The 22,746-nt window shown below is 56.1% G+C and overlaps 1 protein-coding gene across 3 annotated transcripts in view; it reads left to right on the top strand.

Moving 5' to 3' along the window:
• PDGFRB (platelet derived growth factor receptor beta) overlaps positions 1 to 22,746 on the top strand; it is a 75,599-nt gene that overhangs the window by 21,192 nt on the left and 31,661 nt on the right. For 2 of the 3 annotated variants that reach the window (XM_075900541.2, XM_089769462.1), the window contains 10 exons: positions 3,225 to 3,362; positions 9,543 to 9,613; positions 12,909 to 13,199; positions 14,022 to 14,288; positions 16,452 to 16,579; positions 17,677 to 17,851; positions 18,033 to 18,225; positions 18,469 to 18,584; positions 19,714 to 19,840; positions 21,679 to 21,890. In XM_075900541.2, coding sequence (XP_075756656.2) covers positions 3,343 to 3,362; positions 9,543 to 9,613; positions 12,909 to 13,199; positions 14,022 to 14,288; positions 16,452 to 16,579; positions 17,677 to 17,851; positions 18,033 to 18,225; positions 18,469 to 18,584; positions 19,714 to 19,840; positions 21,679 to 21,890 — 1,600 coding nt within the window. In that variant the 5' untranslated portion in view covers positions 3,225 to 3,342. Of the gene's footprint in view, positions 1 to 3,224; positions 3,363 to 9,542; positions 9,614 to 12,908; positions 13,200 to 14,021; positions 14,289 to 16,451; positions 16,580 to 17,676; positions 17,852 to 18,032; positions 18,226 to 18,468; positions 18,585 to 19,713; positions 19,841 to 21,678; positions 21,891 to 22,746 lie in introns of those variants that run through there. The other variant, XM_075900542.2, reaches the window with a different exon arrangement.

Genomic DNA, 22,746 nt, shown 5'->3' on the forward strand with positions numbered 1-22,746 from the left:
GGGCCTCAGTTTGGACCCATCTCAGGGTAGCGTAGGGGAAGGGTTAGAACCCCAGACAAAGGCCCGGGCCAAGCTGGTTGTTTTGGAAGTAAGCAGCAGATCTGGAGAGCGGAGACACGTTCAGCACTGGCTCACAGGTGTGCAACCCCACTGACTAGGCCGGAGCTACAGCCGCTTAGTGCTACAGCCCGAGGAAAGCTCCTGCTGTCACGGCCGCCTGTAGGCGCCAGCCCTGTGCAGCAGCAGCTGACAATGTGCCTTTCAGTGAGCAACAGGCCTGCGTTTCCAGTCCAGCCTGGGCTGCCTCCCAGAGCCAAATGACCTCCGGTCTCCTCTCCCAGCCAAATTCCTCTTTTAGAATAATAAACAGCCCAGCTCAGAAAATGTCCCCTGACAGGCTGCTAACAATTTCCCTTTGCAGAGCCCTTTGGGGCAGGCAGGCCAGGCAGCTCTGGCATGGCCAGAACCACGTCTCTCTCCTGTGGGGGGGCTCTACCAGCGTTTCGAGAACTCCAGGCTCGCTGGTTTGAATCCCACACTGTCGCCGTGCGCTGAGAGAGGGGAGGAAGGCTACCTGCTGTAAAGGCACAGGGAATGCGATTGCCAGCTCTCTTTTGGCACAAAACTGAACATCTTAGCCCCGCCCCTTTCCCCGAGGCCCCTCCCCCCCACTCACTGCATTCCCCCTCCCTCTGTGACTCGCTCTCCCCCGCCCTCATTTTCGCTGGGCTGGGGCAAGGGGATGGGGTGAGGGTTCTAAAAGGGGGGTTGGCTCCAGATGGGGGCTCTGGTGCAGCAGAAAACTCTGGGCTGGCACAGGTAGTTGGAGTGCAGGAGGGGGTGAGGGACCTGACCGGACTCTGGAGTGGGGCTAGGTTGAGGGATTTGGGGTGCAGAAAGGGGCTTCAGGCTGGGGAGGGTGGGGCTGAGGGATCTGGAATACAGCAGGGTGCTCCAGGTTGAGGCAGGGGTGTGTGGTGCAGGAGGGGCTCAGGCCTGGGGTTGGGGTACAGAAGGGGGTGCAGGTTCTGGACTGGGGATGTGGGCTTTGGTGTGGGGCCAGAGATGAGGGGTTTGAGGTGCGGGGAGGGGGCAGGGTTTAGGCCTCAGGGTCACCTGGGTGGCTTCTGGTCAGCGGCCCTATGGCAGCCTGCCTGGTGCCCGTCTATCCTGGGGCACAGCACTGCGCCCCGGAAGCAGCCAGCAGGTCCAGCTCAGCTTGCAGGGCTCAGCGCGGTGCCCAGCACAGGCAGGGACTAGCCCACCGTGACTCACCGCTGACCAGACTGTTAATGGCTCGGTCAGGTGCCGATTGGCTCCCTTGTCAACCAAGTGTTCCAGCCGAAAGCTGGGCACCTGGTCACCCTCGCCGGGACGCAGGCCTGGCGTCTCTCCGCCAGTTTACAAGGCAGCACCCCACTTCGCAGAGAGTCGAGCGGGATGGGGAGAGAGGCAAAACCGTGTCCTAACCCTGAACCGAGGCAGCAGATCCCTCCCCTCCCACATTCCACCGGCTCTCGGTAGGTGAGGAGGGCCACGCCTTGGGGTGGGAGGCCACAGCGGTTCATTCAAGGGGGCACTGGCAGGGGCATTTCCCGAGAAGCTCCTGGAGGGGAGCCCCTAGGTAGAGAGTGGTCTGCCTGGTGCTGAGAGAGATGGACACCAGCCCTTCAGCTGCTCCAGGCCGGGGCAAGGGGGTGATCCCAGCTGCCCCATAGCTGGAGGAGGGCAGAAGGGATAGGAAACCTCATGCATCAGTGCCTAAGGCGATCACCCTCTAGTAGGAAGCACTTCTGTCTACCGTGTGGGGAAGGCTGGACCTTCCTTTGGAACATCTGGTGCTGGCCTGGGCCTGGCTTGGGCGAGAAGGACCTCAGGTCTGAGCTAGTCTGGGGTTCCTTTATAGCTGCCTTCTGGGGTCTGAGCATTTGCTTCGCTCTCGGGGCATGGCTGCAGCCTTGTCATATAATTAGGGATGGAAAGGGGTAGTCAGCTAGTCGACTACCCGATAAGCCTATGCTTATTGCGTAGTCGAGTTGACTTCTTGCATTCTCCCACCCTTGCTGCCTCTGATACAGAGGCAGCAAGGGGGGGGAAGCAAGAACTCGTGCTGGGGGGAGCTGGCTTAAAAGCTGGTTTCCCCCCCTGCACCGTCTCTGCGGTGAGGCCCATCTCCCTGCCGTACTGCTGCCTCTATCGGGGGGGGGGAGGGGCTGTTTGCGGCAGCAGTCCCCGTGTGCGGGAAGTTCTAACTCCCTGCTGGGACCCCCAGCGCACAATGGCTGCTGCCGGCTGGGCAGGCAGCCCGGCTCAGTTCCAGCTGGTGCCGGGTGCAGGACCAAACCCTGCTGCGGCTCTGCAATTTAAAAGGCAGGAGGAGCCCGGGGACAGGCTGCCTGGCTCCTCCTGCCTTTTAAATTGCAGAGCCGCTGCGGGGTTTGGTCCTGCACCCGGCGCCAGCTGGAACTGAGCCGGGCTGCCTATTGACTAATCGAGTAGTCGATACAAATTCTATCCACGACTCGATTAGTCAAATACGCGCGTTTTAACATCCCTACATACAATCATAGCATTCAAGGCCAGAAGGGGCCACCAGACCAGTCTGTATAACACAAGCCACTAGGCATCCCCCCCCCGACCCCCTCTCCCCAGCCACCCCTATATGGAGCCCAATAACCTAGATTAGACTCAAGTACTACAACCGCCCGGACACTGAATGGTCAGGGAACGAACTTTTCTCTGCAACCGGGAGACTTAGAAGCCTGTTGGTCTTCTGAGGAAAGCCGAGGGTCTCACCTTCTTCCAGGAGATGCACTAGGAGGAAAACAGCGAGAGTCGCATGTTGACTGTCAGAGCTGGCAGCCTCGCTAGCCCCTGCAACTCCCACTTCCTGAGACACATATCTCCAAATGCACAAGTCTGGAGTTAATTATTTGGCTTAGGTTTGAGGAGGTCAAAGCTGCCAACATTTCATGAGATCCATGTGTCACGGGGGCTTTGGCTGGGTAGTAGAGAGAGAGAGAGAGAGAGAGAGAGAGAGAGAGAGAGAGATTGTGTGTGTGTGTGTGTGTGTGTGTGTGTGTGTGTGTGTGTGTGTGTGTGTGTGAGAGAGAGAGAGAGAGACAGACAGACAGACACTTGGTTCTCCAGAAAGGCGCCTTGTAAATAAAAAACAAACACACTCCCTCAGTAACAGTGTCTCCTCTCTGCTTTCCTCCCTGGAGGCCAAGGAAAATGCGCCAGCTGTTTCAGGAAGCCACAGGAGAAGGTATTAAGCATTTCCTGTAAGATGGGAAGAGTCAATATCCACCTCTCACCAGCCAGAGCAGATAGACAAAGGAGATGCCACTGCTGCCAGGGAGGTGTCTCCACCCTCCAGGGCTGTACGGGAATCATCTCCCGTGGAAATACCCTCTCGCAAGCAGCAGCTCTGGCGAGAGGGGAAGGTGGCCATGGAACGGAGTGTGTGCAACGGCACCACACTGGGAGCACTTTGGAGGGCAGGGGTAGGACCTTGGGGCACTAGAGAATTGTTCTGAGATCAGCCATGTTAATTCAGTACAGTCAAATGCAAAGCACGACGCTTGGGATGGAGCACTCAAGTGTCCGATTACAAGAGGCAGAATAACAGACACGGGGACAGGGGACAGTACTGCAGAAAAGGATGCAGGAATGAGAGGAGTAGGACCCACTGAATATGAGCCAGCACTTGCAAAAAACAGCTAATTATCCTTCTGGGAGGTATAAACAGGTGTATGGTATCAGAGGGTACGTCTAGACTACATGCCTCTGGCATCAGAGGCATGTAGATTAGGCTACCCGACATAGTAAAATGAAGCCGCGATTTAAATAATCGCCGCTTCATTTAAATTTACATGGCTGCCGCGCTGAGCCGACAAACAGCTGATCAGCTGTTTGTCGGCTCAGCGCGATAGTCTGGACGCTCCCCTGCCGACATCAAAGGTATTTGTCGACCACCCAGGTAAACCTCATCCCAGGAGGCATACCTGGGTGGTCGACAAATACCTTTGATGTCGGCAGGGAAGCGTCCAGACTATCGCGCTGAGCCGACAAACAGCTGATCAGCTGTTTGTCGGCTCAGCGCGGCAGCCATGTAAATTTAAATGAAGCGGCGATTATTTAAATCACCGCTTCATTTTACTATGTCCAGTAGCCTAATCTACATGCCTCTTGTCGCCAGAGGCATGTAGTCTAGACATACTCTAAGACATGGGAGGTAATTGTCCCATGCTGCTTGGCGCTGGGGAGGCCTCAAATGCAGTTTTGTGTCCAGTTCTGGGTGCCACGCATCAGGAAAGATGTAGACAAATTGGAGAGAGGCCAGGAGAAGAGCAACAGAAATGATAAAAAGCTGAGAAAACCGGACCTATGAGGAAAGGTTAAAACTGGGCGGCTACGTCTACATTGGCACCTTTTTCCGGAAATGCTTAAAACGGAACAGTTTTCCGTTATAAGTATTTACGGGAAAAGCGCGTCTACATTGGCAGGATGCTTTTCCGGAAAAGCACTTTTTCCGAAAAAGCATCCGTGCCAATGTAGACGCACTTTTCCGGAAAAAAGCCCCGATGGTCATTTTCGCAATCGAGGCTTTTTTGGGGAAAAGACTACTGTGCTGTCTACACTGGCCCTTTTCTGGAACAGTTTTTCCGGAAAAGGACTTTTGCCCAAACAGGAGCAGCATAGTTTTTCCGGAAAAACAATGACGATTTTACATTAGATTGTCAGTGCTTTTCTGGAAAAGCAAGCGGCCAGTGTAGATAGCTGGCAAGTTATTCCGGAAAAGCGGCTGCTTTTCTGGAATAAGTGGCCAGTCTAGACACAGCCGGCATGTTCAGCCCCGAGGAAAAGAAGGCTGAGGGATTTGGGATCCCGATAACAGTCCTCATATATGGTAAGAGCTGTTACAAAGAGGACAGTTATTCTCCAGGCCCAACATAGGGCAAGAAGTAATGAGCTTAATTTGCAGCAAAGGAGATTTCAGATAGATCTTAGGAAACACTTCCTAACTCTAAAGTTTAAGACCTGGAATAAGTTCCCTAGCGAGGCTGTGGAATCCCGATCATTGGGGGCTTTTCAGAACAAGTTAGACAAACCTGTCAGGAATGGTCTAGGGTTACTTGCTCCTGCCTCAGTACTGGGGAGGGAGGGATGGACTAGATGACCTCACAAGGTCCCTTCAACTCTATGCATCTATGATTCCACCTCAAGTAGCAAGTTGAACCTCTCTAGTCCAGCACTCTGGCCTGACAACATCTGTGATCTGGCATGATGTTAGTTAGCCAGATGTCCACTTATCATGGGTGTGGCCAAGTTTCCCGCCATCCATTATTTAGCTCTAATTTACTCCTAAATGTCTTCAAAGTGCCCAGTAAGCAGTGGGAGTGTTGGTAATGCTGCTGGACACTATTCACCTCCCATGGTCTGGAAAATTCTCTGGTTCGGCACCGGTCAGGTCCCGAGGGTGCTGGACGAAAAAGGTTCATCCTGTAGTATCTTATGGCACACGTGACCCCATTGTAATCAAAGGGAGAACTCATGGAGTAAAGTACAACTCAGCGTTAGTGATGGGGATCGGGCCCCGGAGCAGGTCCATAGATCTTTCGGACATCTTTAAATCAAGACTAGATGCTCTTTTAAAAGAGCCACCTTAGCTCAAACAGAAGTTATGGGCTCAGTGCATAGACTGTGATCCGTGTAACACAGGAGGTCAGACCAGGTGATCATACTGGTCCCTCCTGGCCTGAAAATCTATTAATTATACCCCTTGTTTGAAGTGGATTGTGGAACACAACTAATGGGTTTTTGATTTTGCCTTTGACTGCTCAGTTATGAAATATACAGGCAGCTAGCTAGTGATCTCTATATTCCCTCTACCCCTCCGCTGCAGGATTAGAATTAGTTTCTCAGAGGATTTAAATGGAGCTGCTATCTAAATTTGCAGCCTAAGCAACATCTCGCTCCTCATATCCATAGAGGTGAGTCTATTCAGTAAAGGCTGCCAGGCCACTGGGTTTCTCGAGGCTTGGGAAATGGGGCTGTTTCATTACTGTGTAGATTTCAGGCCAGAGAGCTCTGGGCAAAAAAGAACTAGAGGCGTTCATGGAGGTTAGGTCCATCAATGGCTATTAGCCAGGATGGGCAGGAATGGCATCCCTAGCCTGTTTGTCTGCGGCTGGGAATGAGTGATGGGATAGAGCACTTGATGATTCCCAGTTCTGTTCACTCTGGGGCATCTGGCATTGGCCACTGTCGGCAGACAGGACACTGGGCTAGATGGACCTTTGGTCTGACCCAGTCTGGCTGCTCTTATGTTCTTATGTAAGACTCCAGCCAAAGATCCTCACCAGTAATTCCTGCATCTAGCCCATAGCGTGTGGCTGAGTTGCTGCAGACCTTGTAGAGTGACATCCAGTCCTCATGTAAAGACTATCCGAGAAGGCTGATCCCCACATCCTTAGACAAATTGTGCCAATGGTTAATCACTCTTCCCAGTTTCTCGGAGACAGCAGAAACGAAGGAAAAACAGAGCGGCGGGGACGTTGCTGAAGAACTCAGTGACCTGGCAGGGTTTGCTGGTAACACAGCTCTTTTCAAGCCAAAGCGAGAGAATAACAAAAACATCTGATGACTGCACGTCATGTAAAACCCATTTCGCTCTCACGCCAAGCAGACAGAGGCACAGCTACAGGGACAGGCCGTAGCTAAAGCCAGTCGGGATTTCTTTAGATACTGGCATGCCAGGGAGACTCCTGATCAGGTCACCTCGTTAGTGACATCACAAGCATATCGCTGCCTTTGCATTTGTCTCTTCATTGGCTCCAGATCCAACATTCCCCGGCAGGGGCAGCCGACAGACTTCACCAGGCCCAGGGCAAGGTGTGGGAGGGGCGGCTCTGAGCCTTCAGAAGGGGCGGAGCCTCAAGTGGAAGGGGCGGGGCTTGGATTGAGCCTCCCCCAGCGCAGCCCTTCAGCACCACCCAGAGCTCCAGCAGTGATTTAAAGGGCCCAGGGCTTTAGCTACTGATGTTGCCATGCTAGCAGCAGCCAGGAGCCTGGGCCCTTTTAAATAGGTGGGCCTCGGGGCAGCTGCCCCCTTTGCCTCCCCACCCCTGTTGGCGGGCCTGTTCCCCAGTACTTTGGGAGGTGGAGGAATAATATCGTTGCAAGGGGGCGGGTCAGCCCATCACAATGATCAGGCATGGCCGTGACGTTCAGGCCCCGCCTCCTGTAATCCCTCCGGTAGCTGCGCCTAGGAGGTGGCTTGCCGTTGGGAATGGGGTCCTGTGCTCTGTGTCGGTTCTGTGTTACCGTCCATTTGGGATTCAGTGGTTAGGCAGCGTGAGATGGTCTCCGTAGGCTTCCCCCCATCCCAGGGAGTTGTGGACCATTTTCCCACCTAGGGTTGCCAGGTGTCCGGCATTGTACCAAGCAGTCCAGTATTTCACTCTTTGTCCGGTAAAAAAAATCCCCGGCCAGCTCCCCTGCACCACCCCCCAGCTCTGCTTCCTGCCGGCTGGTTCCTCTTCCTGATCTCCCCCGGACAGCGCCGCTGCACCCCTGCCCCTGCCAGCTCTGCTTCCCGCTCCCCCTTGTCTGCCCCCCCCTTCTTCCTGGCCAGCCCCGTGGCCCCTGAGCCCTCCCCAGCTCTGCTTCCCGCCCCCCCTTCCTCCTGGCCAGCCCCGCCCCCCTCCCGGCCGGTTCCTCCCCCTCTCCCCGCCCACGATCAAGTGTGTCTGGTTTTTTTTGGGGGGGTCTACCTGGTAACCCTATTCCCACCAGGGTTTTTAATGGGGAACCTCGTACTGTATCTGAGGGCTGGAGAAAGGGTTTGGTGAGACTGCGGGGTAGTTTGGACTGACAGTGTCTGTCTCTGCTGCATGTGTCTCTGGAGACGATACAACGCTAGCAGGGGCAGTTGGTTGTGCTGAGGGGAGTGGGGAAGCCTCAGCACATGGAAATCACCCGATCTTGAATGTCCCATCACTTATTCTGCACAAGGATGCGTGAGCCAAGGGCTAAGCCTTGTAGAAAATTTTCCATTACAACTTTTTGTGTGTGCGGTAAAATCAGGTTTCTGACTCAAACAAAATGTGTGTGGTAAGGGTCTGCTTTCCTGAGAAACACTCGATATTTTGCAAGAGAACCCCAAACACCCAAAATGTATTAGTTTCGCAACAAGACATTGGATTATTCCATAGAAAAAGAACCCATGGGCCCATCTTCAGGCCAGGCCCAAGGCAGCTGGCTGCGCCATGCAGCTGGGTGGCTCCCAGCCAGGGCAGTGGGTGGTCAGTTGGGCACCAAGCAGTGTGAGGCCCTGAAGGCGTGGGGCCAAAGGCAACTGTCTTCCTTGCGGTTCCCTAAGGCCTGCCCACCTTTCTCCACAAGGCACGAGCCAAGGGGAGAAGAGAGTAAGGAAAGAAGGAGGAAAGAGCAGGGTTCTGCAGCTGGTACAGTTCAAAAGAGGGAGACTTTTTAAAAAAATCCCCCAAACAAAAAACAAACCAATCAGCAGGTTGTGACTCATTTCACTGGAACACTCAGCAAAATCCCTGGTCCCAAGAGATGCTGTAGCATCCACCTATAAGGCTATGTCTACACTGCGGTTGTTTTGCAGAAGAGGATATGCAAATGGCATGCTCATTTGCATATCTTCTTCCAATTCTTTTTGCGGAAGCCCCGTGTAGGTGGGACCATTTGTTGGGGGAAAAAAACCCTTTTTCGCAAGATCCTGTAAACCTCGATTTTTGAGGCATAAGGGATCTTGCGAGAAAGGGTTTTTTTCTGCCAAATGGCCCCATCTACATGGGGCTTTTTAGTGCCAAAAACCTCTTCCACAAAAAGAATCGGCAGACGATATGCAAATGAGTGCGCCATTTGCATAGCCTCTTCCGCAAAAAAAACACAGTGTAGACATAGCCTAAGTGACTCCGGAATGAGGGAAACCAGGCAGGCCTGCTAAGAGAGACACAGAGAGGGTCACACTGGACCATGGCCTGAGATGAGCAGAAGGTTGGAAGGAAGCATGAGGCCCCTGGCATGGTGACAGCTGGCGAGGGATGCCTTGGCACAGCCCCGCTCCAGTTTTCTCCTGAGGAGTTGGGTGGTTTCGCTGTGTTCTTTGGAAGGCTCACCTAGACCGCCCCGTGATTAGGATCCAGCAGCCACAGGAACGCCGGAATAACAAGACAGCTCCATTTGTCTGTCACCTGCAGCCAGATAGTTCTCAAGAGGGGGCTAAGGGGCAGAGGGGTTTGGCCCTGGGCAGGGGGGAAGGCAGGAGGTTTGAGAAGGGGAGTAAACCCCACAAGCCGGGATCTTCATCAGCCTCAAACTGGCACAAGGGCCGTTGAAATGTGAACTGAAAGGGTCCTGCTCCCGCCCGACACACTGGGGCTGCACAGGGGTGGTCTGGGGGCTGGGAGGGGGTGGGTAACCATACAGCTAGGGAGATGGGGGGCGGACCTAGGAGTCCTTTCTGGTCTCGGCATCACTGTGCTAATTCTGGGCTGTTTGGACAGGACGTGGCCTGCAGGACGAACCCCCGCCATGCCGCCTCCATCCCTGAAGATGCTCCTCCTCGTCCTCGCAGGTGAGCGTGCGATTGGGTGTGGCTCTTTGCTGGCATGCAGGGCCATGCTAAGGGGGCCGTGGAGCCTGGGGCGATCGCCCTCCCCCGCAGGGCTCCCCATCCCTGCTCCATCCCTTTCCTCAAGCCCTGCCCCTGCTCCACCCCCGCTCTGCTCCCTCACCCCGTTCCCCGAGCAACACGGCCTGAAGGCTCACAGGGAGCCTGGCGCGGCAGTAGCAGCAATAGCCACCCCCCCGGCCCACACTCATCATGCAGGCGGCAGGAGCCAGAATGGCCCAGCAGCCAGCTCCACCCCACCACGGTGTCCTCTCCCTGCCTGCCCGTTCCCTGCTTCTCCGCCGTGCCAGGAAGTGGACTGTCCTGGGTCCAAGACGTTCCACTTCCCCCTGCCACGGAGACGCCAAGCGGCTCTCACCGCCCACAGAGTGAGTGGGGGTGCGACCCCTTCTGTCGCCCTGCACCAGGCCCCCGTAATTCCCCGGGTCCCTCCCGTCCATAGGACTGTTGGGGTGGCTGCTGCAGGGCCCCCAAAAGCACAGGGCCTGAGGCGGCCCCCTGATTCATCCTGTGGGCGGGGTGGCTCTGCTGACACGTGTGGATTCCCTAAGGATGCTTCCTGCCACGGGGACAGAACCAGCGGGACAATGGGGCTGGGATGAACACGAACACGAACACACACGTAGTTGTGCATCCCCTTCCAATGCACAGACATCCACCCCACCCCTCCACAGGCAGACCCGACAGCCACGCCCGCATCCCTGTTTAAAGTGCTCTCTCTCTCCCCTGCTCTGGGCAGGTGAGGTACTTGTAGCCTCGCCTGGGCCCTCTCCTCCGCCACACCCCACACAATGCTTTAGGCATCCAGAGGTGGGGGCTGAATTGACTCCTGCATGTGCCCTGCAATTCCAGGCTGCTTCGTCAGCCAGGCACACGTGTGTGCGGGCGAGTCGGAGCCAAGAGTGCAGCTAGGAAGCCGGCGGCAAGGGAAGTGTCAGGAAGCGACACAGGAAGCAATTCAGGAAGATGTTGCCTCCTGTATCGCTTCCAAGGGATTTCCTGGAACGTTTATTTTTGCTCCTCTTTAAAACAAACAGACCAAAAAAGTGGTCCGGTCTCATCCATGTCTCTCGCCACGTGGCTCCGTGGGACCAGAGCCAAGTGGGAGGGAGCTCCCTAGCAGACCACCTGTCACAGCTAATGCCTGACCCTTCTGGGCCTTCAGGAGATGCATTGGAGCCCTCCGGTGACAAGGGAGTGCGGCAAAATTGAGCTGGTGTCACTTCTGTGACATCGACATTTGGACTCAGGGTTTTCGGTCTAAATGAACCGGAGCAAGGGGGCTGCTGGGAAGCATGACCATCCATGATGGACCCTTGGGCTGCCTCCTGGGCAGCTTCTCAGAGCTCTGTCCACCCCAAAAGAGCCCCCTCCGAGGTCCCAAGGGCAGGTGTTGGCATCATGGCGTAAGATGCTGAATTTGCCTTAGTGCATCCACGTTTTCAAAGGCTGGCAGCTGACTCACACCTGGACCGTTTGCATGCTCACTGGCTGTACCGTTGCACCCCAAATTTGCACATGCAACGTGAGCAGTGTGCACCGTTGCCTGTTACGTGTGGGAGGTGGTCCTTTAGGTTATAGCACACTGTCGGAAGTCAGGAGGATCTGGGTTCTAATCCCAAATTAACCACAGACTCGTGAGGTGACCTTGCCTGTGTCTCTTAACCATGCTGCGGGGGCTCCATTTTCCCACCTGTAAATAGGGGCAAAACCACTTACTTACCCCAGCATTGTTCTCAGGCTGAATGCATTAACGAGTGTAACGGGGAAAGCGTTAATTCTGATGCTCTGCTTAATGCGGATGGCAGAGATGGTGGGTCTGGAGGATCCATTCAGAACTTGTGGTTTCCAAAGGCAGCAGAAGGATTTTGACCTGCCTTCTCACTCCGATGAATGGGGGTTGTTTGTCTACATATTCTTGCCAGCTCCCAAACCCCCGGGAGGGGGGCAGCAGCAGGTGGGTGCGCTCATTACCAGTGGCTGTGCAGGCGACAGCGGGAGTTCCCATGCTGCTGTGTGGCTTGCACGCATACTGGAGTGGTGGTTTCATTCCTGAATGTCACAACAGGTTACTTACCGTTGTGATGGACCAGGCTGGGTCTGGGCTCGGCTGAGGGCATCTGCTCAGGGCGAATTGCTCAAACTCAGGTCTCCTTACAACCCTCAGACTGGGGACCTTCCCAAATTGGCCACAAACCCATCACACCGAGCGCTTCAGCTGCCAATCTGGCCAGCCTGAAGCCTCCAGAGCAAAACCCCTCAGACACTCCAGCTCTTCCTGTGCCCCAATCAGCTTCAGGCCTAACACACAGGCGAGGGGTTTTAGAACCCAATCTCACCTACCCCAAATGGGTTTTTCCGGTCCCAAGAAACCAGCCACAGTTCCCAGGTCAGTTTACACTCTGGATCTTACCCACAAGACCACGCTAAGACAATCCTTTAGAATTTACAATCTAAAGGTTTATTAATAAAAGAAAGAAAAGCATGAGAGTGAGGTTGTTAAAGAAAATACATTACGTGCATCGAATCATCCAGTTCTCCATACAGGCTCTTAGCAGAGATGTTATAAACTGCTATCTTAAAAGTCTCTGGCGTACATCCTATGTCAGGATGGGTCCACAATTCTTTCCGGCTTGTTGTTCCCTGCAAGGCTGCATCTGGGATCAGGAGCTAAACTGAAGACCAGATGGAGGGTGCCACATGGCACTTACGTACCTCCCCTGGTATCTTCCTGGCCAGAGAAGGTCACATGGTCCAACGACCTATCCCTGTGTCCCATGCTGGCAGCCCTTCAGCCCTGGCTGGTTTGCAGTTGTCAGTCACATTCCTGAGGTGTGTATGGCACCTAGCGATTCATTGTCCCTGGAGCCGAGCTAATTAGCACAGTCACCGGCTGAACGTTCTTTGCCTATTGCTCTGCCTCCGACAGAGAATTTTCCAGCATCCCTGCAGAGAACGTTTAAACTCCGCATACAGATATCACACAAGTACATGAATCACATATACAGAATCAGTAGAACACAAGCTTTCATGTGCCACCTCACATGGCCCCCTTTGTACACACTTTGGGGCAAACACCCCCCCAATGGGTGCAGCAGTGATCTGGCTGCTCCCCTTAAAATCCAGTAACGTGACAACCGTTACAAATCAAATGGTCCTGCTGTAGGCCCTGCGCCAGCTCCCTCTGAGCTCACTGGCTCCGCTGCCGCCCTCTGATTGAGTCCGTACGCTCTCCTAGGTTTGCCCGCCACGGCCTCCACAGGCACCACGCTGCGCATTTCGCCCAGCGACCCCGAAGTCGTCCTCCCTCTCTCAAGCAACTTTTCACTGACGTGCTCGGGGGAGGCCGAGGTGATCTGGGAACGAGACATGCAGCCCATCGCCGCCTCGCCCGAGCAGCGGGACGGCACCTTCACCAGCACGCTCACGCTCTGGGACGTGACGGGCCTTGACACGGGGGAGTACGCCTGCAGCTACAACCACTCCCAGAAGCCCATGGAGAGGAAGGCCGTCTATGTCTTTGTGCCAGGTAGGGGACAGAGCACCCCCGTCTCCTCTCTGGGTGCATCTCTGCGGGGGGGGGGGGATGGAGGCCCGTGGAAAGGTGGGGCTGAATTTTAGATTGCGCCTCACACTGACGATAGGTTCGTCTGCTCTCGCAGTCGGGGCTGGGGGATGACAGGACGTAAGATAATGACTGACACGTGGGAGGCTAGAGTCACCTGTCTGCACTGGTGGGAGGCTAGAGTCACCTCTGAAGCCCCCTCCCCAGAGGCAGGGTGCAGATTATTAGAACTAAGACTCCCGCAGGTGAAGGGTGAGGGTGGGGGAGCTCATTGGAAAGAAAAAGTGAGTGAAATGCACCCGGTGGAGAACAAAGCACACAGCTCCAATGGCCCATGTGCCTAGCGATAACCCCAGCAGCTCTGGGAGTGCTGGAGGGAATGCCCCTGGCGTTCAGCATGTCCGTCTGCAAGTAGAAGTGCGATCCCATCCCTCGGCAAGTGGGAAGTCACAATCAGGGCCGCAAAGCCAGCTCTTCTGTCGCTCTCGTCAGTGCTTTTTTAGTTAAAAAAAAAAAAGTGCCATTACTCCAGCGGAAAGTTGTTGAGCAAAAAAAAAAAAGCTGGAGTGGGGCTGGCATTGCCCTTTTAAAAAGCCAGGGTGGGACTGGCATTGCCCTTTTAAGATATACAGTCCCTTTAAGACACGTGGCCCAGCTGACTGTCAGACATTTGCGTACAGAGGTGCCGGTGTGCTCCGTTCGTTCCAGGTAAGCTCTGGGCAGTGCCGTCACAAAAAAAGCACTGGCTCTCATAACCGGATTGCCTTCCTCCTTTCCCTTCTGCAGACCCCTCCTTGGTCTTCCTCCCCCCCGGCCCCGAGGACTCCTTCATCTTCATCATCGGCTCCAGCGAGGCCACCATCCCGTGCCGCGTGACCGACCCTCAGGCCACGGTGACTCTCTATGAGAAGAAGGTCAAAATCCCGATTCCCGCAGACTATGACAGGCAGCAAGGTTTCAAGGGGTTCTTCGAGGACAAGACCTACATCTGCAGCGTGACGCTGGGCGAGCGGGAGGTGCACTCCGACCCGTATTATGTCTACAGAATCCAGGGTGAGCCGCTTCGTAGGCCTGCCTGGGGGGGGGGGTGGCTCAGAGGGGTCAAGGCTGGTCTGTGTAAAGCCGTGGTAGGCAAGCTGTGGTCTGCAGGCCCCCCACAGCCCATTGGGATTCCATGTGTGGCCCATGAGATACTTTGTTTACTGTTGCCGATGCACAAATGTGCCAGATTCTGCTGGTTTCCATCCGTGTCATTTTTTTCCTACCAGTGTGACTAAAGTGACACACACACAGGAGCGGCCTGAGGCCGGCTGCGGCAGCTGGCGCTCTGGGTGGAAGGCGCGATCGGCACCCCCGCCTGCACGGCTGTCAATGGCCGTGACGTCATCATCGGGCACCCGGGCCCGCAGCGCCCTAGGCAACTGCCTAGTTTGCCTAGGTCCACGGGCCACCCCTGCACACACATAGTGCAAGGGCACGTGAAGTGAAGTGCGTGCTGATTGCACACTGACTGTGAGAGCCGTGCGCTGTCTCTGCACCCAATCAAAGTGCTGCTCCCGTTCAATCCCCACACCCCGCAAGTTCTAGGCATGCAAGCACAGTGAGCAACACTGCCCTGTCCCGAGAGACTGTCTTGGTTCCTGCAATCTTACGGCCCACTGAGATGGAGGAGGGCCCCTCATGCAGCCCACTCACTAGCCTAGGTTGCCGTCGCTGGTCTAAGGGCAGCTGCAGCCCCCCTCCGGGTTAAATATGGACTCCCTGCCTCATCTAAGGGCTGAAAGCCTCCGGCTCTTCCCTGGGAGAGGCTGGTGCTGCACCTTGGTTGGCTCACAGCACTGCAGCTAGAGGCAGGTGGCAGGATTCGGGCACTGCTCTCTCTGGGCTACGATTTGCCATCGTTTACCAAGGTTCTATCTAAGCTGCGTGGGCCCCGCAGCCGCGTAAGGAGCTCCGTGAATGAGCCCCACCAAGGGGCTCAGGGCTACCACACGGAGCTGCCTATTTAGGGGAGGGGCACGTCTCCCTCAGCGACAGCAGCAGCTCCCTGCTGGGGACAGAGCAGCGAGTCTGTCCCGGCCCGTAGGGAGGGGACATGTCCCTACCGACTGGAGAAACTCGCTGCTCTGAGCTGCTGCTGGCGCTGATGGAAAAGCACCCCTCCCCCTGCCAGGCAGCTCCATCTGGAGCCCTGAGCCCCTGGGGCCGTGCTGCCGTGCAGGTTAGAGGGAACCCACCTCTCCACTGGCCTCACCAAAAGGAGCTTGCTCCCTGGTAAATCAAAGCAGAATCTAGGCCTGTGGGCTCACTGAGGCTACGGCTACACTGCCGGGTTTTTTCAGAAGAAGATATGCAAATCGTGCTCGCATTTGCATATCTTCTTCCAGTTCTTTTTGCGGAAGAGGTTTTGCTGCTATTCGGCCCCCTGTAGACGAGGCCAAATGTTGGATGAAAACCCTCTTTCACAAGACTCTGTAAACCTCGATTTACGAGGAATAAAGGGTCTTGCGGAAAGAGTGATTTTTTTCCAACATTCGGCCCCCGCCTACATGGAGCTAAATAGCAGCAAAACCTCTTCTGCCAAGAGAATCAGAAGAAGATATGCAAATGCGAGCACGATTTGCATAACTTCTTCGGAAAAAAAATGGCAGTATAGCCATAGCCTCAGTTTCCAGACTCTCCTCTCAGGACCAAACCCCTCTCCCCAGCCCGGTTCTCCCTGTCCAGAGCTGCTCCCAGTGACAAGCTCCAACGATGGGCATTGGGCCCGCGCACGCCTTCCCTGCTCAGCCTGCAGCTCCCGCTCCTGGGGAAGGGGACATGCTCACAGGGCCGTGAAGTGGGCACGAGGCGGAGCAGGTCCGAGCCCCGCTGGAGTCCCTCCTGCAGAATTCCCTGGGTTCCCCAGGAGCACATTAAGATCACATTGCTGCCCCACGCCAGGGCGCTGGTCGGAGCATGGGACATTTTGTCATTGGACTCAGCTGAGATCATAATCCCTGGGCATGTGTGTGTAGTGGCCAGCGCCCTGTACCGCGAGGCGCTGCGTGGCCAGAGAGAACAGAGGCCACCTCTGCCTCAGAGAGCTTCCAGGCTCGTTGAAAGACGAGACGCAGGCAGGGCAGTAGCGGGAAGCAATGAGACGATCGTGTCGGTGGGGTAGGCCGGGGTCCCAGCTTTGATTCACCCCTGGCTGTGTCCCTCCCTCCTCTCCAGTCTCCTCCCTGAACGTTTCCATCGGGGCAGTGCAGACCATGGTGAAGCGAGGCGAGAACATCACAGTGATGTGCACCGTGAGCGACAACGAAGTGGTCGACTTCAGCTGGTCTTACCCTCGCAAGGAGGTGAGTGTAACCGGCCTGGCAGCTCCTCCCTTTGCCCGCTGTGCCAGGGCCACGTAGCAGTGTCAGGCTGGGCTGCCTCCTTCATGGCAGGAGCCCCCAGACTTGGCACCCCCCGCAGTGCCGAGGTGGCATCTGGCTCCCTGCCACTCACAGCCTGTTCCGTGGCCAGTGCCGAGGTGGCATCTGGCTCCCTGCCACTCACAGCCTGTTCCGTGGCCCCTTCGGTGTCTTCCTGGCACAGGCTGGGAGGCTGCTACAGGTCTCATCTTGGCAAGGCCCTTGGGTGCGTTGGCCAAGACAGCAGCTCTCAGGGTCTGCACTGCTGCCGGGCGAGGCCGTCCCACGTCCACCCCCGACCCCAATGGGGAGACGATGGCCCACAGGCTCCTGCACAGCAGCTGGGAGTCCTGGGATTGTGACCTTGGGCAGGCCGCTCACAGCTCTGGTGGCCTGGAAGGCGGATTGAAGCTGGCAGGTCACAGCCAGGCACCTGCTCCCCAACCTGTCCAAACACCTCACAATCATTAACGCTTCTGGGAGGGAGGGAAGAGCCATGATCCCTGTTGACAGATGGGAAACCGAGGCACAGAGCGACTACGTGGCCCATGCAAGGTCACCTACGTGGCAAAGCGGGGGGTGATCCCAGGTCTCCCTAGTCCAAGGCTGGTGCCCTAAACCACTGGGCCATTCTTCCTCCGTGGGGCCTAAGTCTGCTGGTCCATGCTCCCTCCCCAAGCCGACTGGGCCTGCTGTGTCTGTGGAGGCAATGCAGGCTCGGTTCAAATTGACTGAGGCAGGCGGGGAGAGCCCGGGCGAGGGGGGAGAGCCGCTCTCCCCTTGCCACACCCCCTGCCACTTGTGATGCCTGTCAGCGCCTCGGGAGCAGGGCCCGGGGACTCGGAAGGGAGCGTCATCCGTCGCTCCTGCCCCGGGGGCCCAAGCACAAGGCCCAGCCCTGTTCATGGCTGACCCCGCAGTGTGTTCCGAGCCGAGCACACATGGAGTCCGGATTGCAGCGCTCCCCTGGCCTGGCGGGCTCCTTGCTGTCGAGTTCCGATCTCACGGGGGGGGGGGGATCTCCTCTCTCCCCGGCGCAGGCGGGTAAGGCTGTGGAGCCGGTGACAGACTTCTTGCCCGGATCCAGCTATGAAATCCGCTCCATCGTCACCATCCAGGACGCAGAGCTGGAGGACGCTGGCACCTACAGCTGCCACGTCTCCGAGGTCTCCCACCAGAATAAGGACAGGAAGGACATTGAGATTCGCGTGATCGGTGCGTTGCCACCCGCGCGGGGCCAGCGAGCTCTGGGCACCCGCTAGCCCTGCCACCTGCCTGTGCCCGGGCCGCACAGGCTTGGTGTCTCCCCTCTCCCCCTCCGCCGTGCCTTCTCCTCTCCTGGGGGCAGGCCCCAGGGCGGGGCTGCTGACCCCGCTCCCCTGTGAACCGCCTGCAGAGCGCGGCTTTGTGAGGTTCCACACCGGCCTGACCGATGTCGAGCTGGCCGAGGTGCACAAGAGCCACACCATCCAGGTGCAGCTCGAGGCCTATCCGCCGCCAACCATCCTGTGGCTGAAGGACAACGAGACCCTGAGGGTGGGGAACAGCAGCGAGTTCGCCATCACCAGCAAGAGCCTGTCAGAAACCAGGTGGGTGGAACAGGGCTCTGCCCAGAGACGGCTGTGGCCGGGGCCCAGCGAGAGAGCCGCTCCCACCCAGCGTGGAGCAAAGGGGTGGGAATTCTCCGTGCGCCGCGAGGCAAGGAGGTCTCCACAGCGATCCTGACTCGACGGTTTGCTGTGCGGTTTCTGTGTACTCCTTGGCTGGGTGGGCGGGAGAGAGTCACCCAGGGAGCCTCTTCCCGTCTTCACTGTGTGGAATCCTTTCCTCAGGTACCAAACCACTCTGACCCTGGTGCGGGTGAAGCAGAAGGAAGGGGGGTTCTACACCGTCCGGGTGTCCCACGAAGACGACACGCAGGAGCTGTCCTTCTACCTGCAAATTAACGGTGAGGAGACAGCGCCACCGACCTTTGATACCCACGGTGTTAGACAACCTAACAGCCCCCTCCTCAACTCTCAGCTGGACGCAAAGACCCGGCTGCTCAGACTCACTGGACCCCTGGGAAGAGGGGGCATCTCCTCGCTCCCAGAGGGGGTGGGGCCTCGCGGGGAGGGGAGGAGCCTCAGGTGGGAGGGGCGGGGCCAGGCCTAGCCATCTCAAGCATCCCTCAGTGTTACCAAGAATGCGCCACGCAGGGCTTCGGCAACAATTTAAAGGGCCCAAGGCTCCAGCTGCCATCGCTGCCACAATAGCGGCAGCAGCAGCCCGAAGTCCTGGGCCTTTTTCCCCCCACATTGTCGAGCCAGTTGTTTCCATTTGGTTCATCGGGCGGCAGCGCGCACCATGCTGCCTGTGTGTGTTCCAGCCTATGGAGGGTCAGAGTGCCAGTAGTTTTTTGCAGGAAATTTTGGGGCAGGAAAGTTGTGGAGGGTTTTTTTTTTCTTCTGATTTGTTCCAAATCTTTAACCAAAACCCGTATTTTCATGGTCCTCCAAAGAACTTAACCAAAAAACAAAAAAAGTGTTGCTGGAAATATCCCCCCTGCACCTCCGCTGTTCCACTTTCACAGTGTGGTGCGACTTGTGGGCCCCGAGTGAAAGGGGCGTGGGTCTAGCAGGGAGCTGAGCCCACTTGCATTGGCTCTAAATTTGGCCCTTAAATTTCAGCCCGTCCGTGGTGGAGAAGAGCTTTCTGCCCATCTCCTACCAGGTCTCAGGGCAGCATGGAAGGGAAACCTGCTGCCCGCCCTGGCTCACCCTCCGCCTCAAGGCAGGGGACACGCTCCTCCTTCATTCTAGCAGGCCATGAAGTTGTGTGGCTCTTGCTGAAAGCACCGAGACTGTGCACACCACCACCCCAGGCCTCTCCATAGCCCTCTGTAAGCGGCTACTTACTTCACTCTGGTTCCCCGGCGTGGATGGTTCCTGCCAGTCCCTCCCCCTCGCTCTCTCCGAACACACGCAGGTGCTGTGGGACCTCGCATGGCTCCATTAGCCAGCCTTTCCACCTGCCACCCCCCCGTCGCTTCCCTCCCGCGGGCAAAGCACACAGCTGACTCTCTCGTCTCTTCCCAGTGCCCGCCAAGGTGCTGCTGCTGAAGGAGAACAGCAACGCCAGCAGCGGGGAGCAGACAGTCACGTGCGCCACAGAAGGGATGCCCGAGCCGGAGCTGAGCTGGTTCACCTGCAGCGACATCAAAGGGTGAGGGGGCCAGCGACCCACAGCATGCATGCTTTCCTTTCCTGGATCCGCCTTGACAGCCCCTGGGGGTGGGTGTCCTCTCACCCAAAGCGCCCAATAGCACCTCCTGCTGGGAGAAACCGGGAACCGGGCAGCGATGGGCATTTCTTGCCCCATTCCCAGACCTCTTACACCTGCTAGGGAAAGCCGGGACTGAATTTGCCTGAGTAATTGATGCAGTGGTGTGTCTACTTAGAGCTCCAGGAGCTCAGCCCTGAAGGGTTTGAGATCTCTGCTAGTGGAGTAATGAAGATGGAGCTCTGGTTTTTCACCTCAGTGACTGTATTACCAGATGGGAGCCCCTTTGCACTGGCGTACAGACACCACACACCTGCCGTCCCTTCCCAGCACTCTTCGGGCATGTCTACACTAGGAATTAATGACTCCAGGTTTTACAGAGTTGAAATAGTGTGTCCCCACTGTGAGGAAGCCTTGAAATTAGTCTGAGGCAGGCTCCGTTAATGTGGGTGCGCTACCTCGACTTAGAGCCCCAGGAAGCACTGGGGAGTCATTCATCTGAATTGCTCTGGGGAGTCGTTATTTCAGTGTAGTGGCACCGGAGCGTCCTCACTACTGCTATTTCGAAATAACTATTTTGGAATTAGTGTTATTCCCCAAGGAAAGCGGGAGCACAGACTTCAAAATAAGCGGCCCGTTATTTCGAAATAATGGGTTTGGCGATGTGGACACTCCGCTTATAAATTCAGCCTAAGGGAGGTTATTTTGAAACTAGCCAATTAGCCCGTCATAAGGCGGGATTTTCAGGTCTCTCCTCCGCGTTGGTCTTCTCTCCTGAGCCTCCGGTCTCTTGCTCCATCTCTCTCTCTCTCCTCTTTCTACTGCCTTCCCCCCCCCCCCTCAGCTCTCTTCCGCCTCCTGCCTCTCACTTGGGAGACCGCGGAGCCCAAACGGTCACTTGTACCACTTGCTCCCACGCGGCAGCCCAGCTGAGCGGCACAGAAATCAGCTGAGCGCCACGGCGGGAGGTGAAGGAGGGCGGGGCGGGGGACGTTCACAGCCAGGGGGCGGAGCCTGGAGCTACTGTCATGACGCATGTCACCGCCCCACCGCCCTTTGCCTCCCACCGTGGTGCTCGGCTGACTTCTGTGCCGCTCAGCTGGGCCGCCTCGGGGGAGCCCAAATGGCTGCTTGCGAACAGAACTCAGCCGAGCGCCATGGCGGGAGGCAAAAGAGGGCACGAAGGGGGGCAGGGCGGTGACGAACACGGGCAGGGGGCGGGGCCTGGCCGTGTACATCACCGCCCCGCCCCCTTTCCGCTCCCGCCGTGGCACTCGGCTGACTTCCGCGCTGCTCAGCCAGGCCGCCGCAGGGGAGCAAGTTGTGCAAGCGGCCATTTGGGCCCTGCGCTTCCCATGCAGCACCAGTGTGCTGCATGGGGACTGCGGCGCCCGGATGGCCACTTGCTCCCCCGCGGCGGCCTGGCTGAGTGGTGCAGAAGTCAGCCGAGTGCCACGGCGGGAGGCGAAGGACATGACTCAGGCAACAGCACCACCCAGAGGGAACAGCCAGCATTTCGGCTCATTGGTGATGGTGCAAGAGAGATGCTGACAAATCCAGGGGTCTGCGCTGGCTGTTCTAGGAGAGACCCGGCGACAGGGAAGCCGGGGGGTGGGCGGGGAGGAGGGAAGTTCCATGGAGGATGAGCAGTTCTTCTCAAGGGTTTGCAGGGCAAAGTGAGGGTCACAAAGGGCTGAGCTAGACCAGCTATGAACACAGCATCCCGCAGCTTCGGGCTCCTGGGATTGTCTCCCATGTTTGGTGCTTATTCCAACGGGCAGGTGCGGCAGCCAGGAGCAGCCTACCAGGCTGCTGGGGAACAGCTCGGAGGAGATCAACCTGCAGACCGGCACCGTGTACCACGAGGCGCTGAAGGTTTACCAGGTGAACAGCAGTCTGCGGCTCCGCAGCATGGACGAGCGCCGGCTCATCCGATGCTCTGTGCAGAACCTCCTGGGTAGTGATTATCAGGACATCACCCTAGCCCCACACGGTGAGTGCCTGGTGCCTGCTCTACTTCTACCTGCTCTGACTGTGCAGGGCTCCGTGCTGGAAGCATAGCGCAGGCCGGGGGACTCTGCTGCTCCGAGGGTTTGCACAGGGGCGGATGAGAGTTTTGCGGGGCCCAGGGCAGCACAATTTTGCGTGGCCCCCCTTTGGAGAAAAAATAGAAAAAAGGCGTCAAATGCGCAAATTGACGGCTATTTTCATATTAAATATGCATTGGGTAAATTCGATAGAAACTTAATTTAGTTGGAAAATTTTTATTTTAATTAAATTGTAAGTCATTCTTAAACAAAATTCTGCATTAATAATTAAACATTTTCATTTGTATTTAAGTCTATTATAGCTGTCTAGCTCTTTTGGCAGCACATTCTTCAATTATGTCATTAAAGTCCATTTCTTTATACAGGTCGTTTTCAATCGATATAATCGAAAGACCTACAAAACGCTCGTGGCTCATAGTAGATCTTAAGTAATTCTTTATTAGTTTCAATTTAGAGAAACTTCTCTCTGCCGAAGCTACTGTCACTGGACTAGTTAGAAGTATCCTAAGAGTGATATAAATATTAGGATATGTGTCTTCCATATTGTTTGAACAAATTATTTTCAAACAATCATGAAGTGTAATACAACTGTCTGGAATAATTCTACAAAAGTTCTGCAACTCTTCGTAAAGATCTAAACCTTCAATGTCACAGGAGTCACCATCTTGTAGATTGACATGAAGATCCATACAATGTTTTTTTAGTGTGCCCTTATCCATTTCTTTGATGCTTTTCATATAATGTAGAAAACCAAATATGTCTTTGTGATTTCATAGTTTCTTCATAGAAACGAGCAGAATC

This window comes from Pelodiscus sinensis, chromosome 16 (genome assembly GCF_052426305.1).
Source record: "Pelodiscus sinensis isolate ZL-2025 chromosome 16, ASM5242630v1, whole genome shotgun sequence".
NCBI classification, from domain to species: Eukaryota; Metazoa; Chordata; order Testudines; family Trionychidae; genus Pelodiscus; species Pelodiscus sinensis.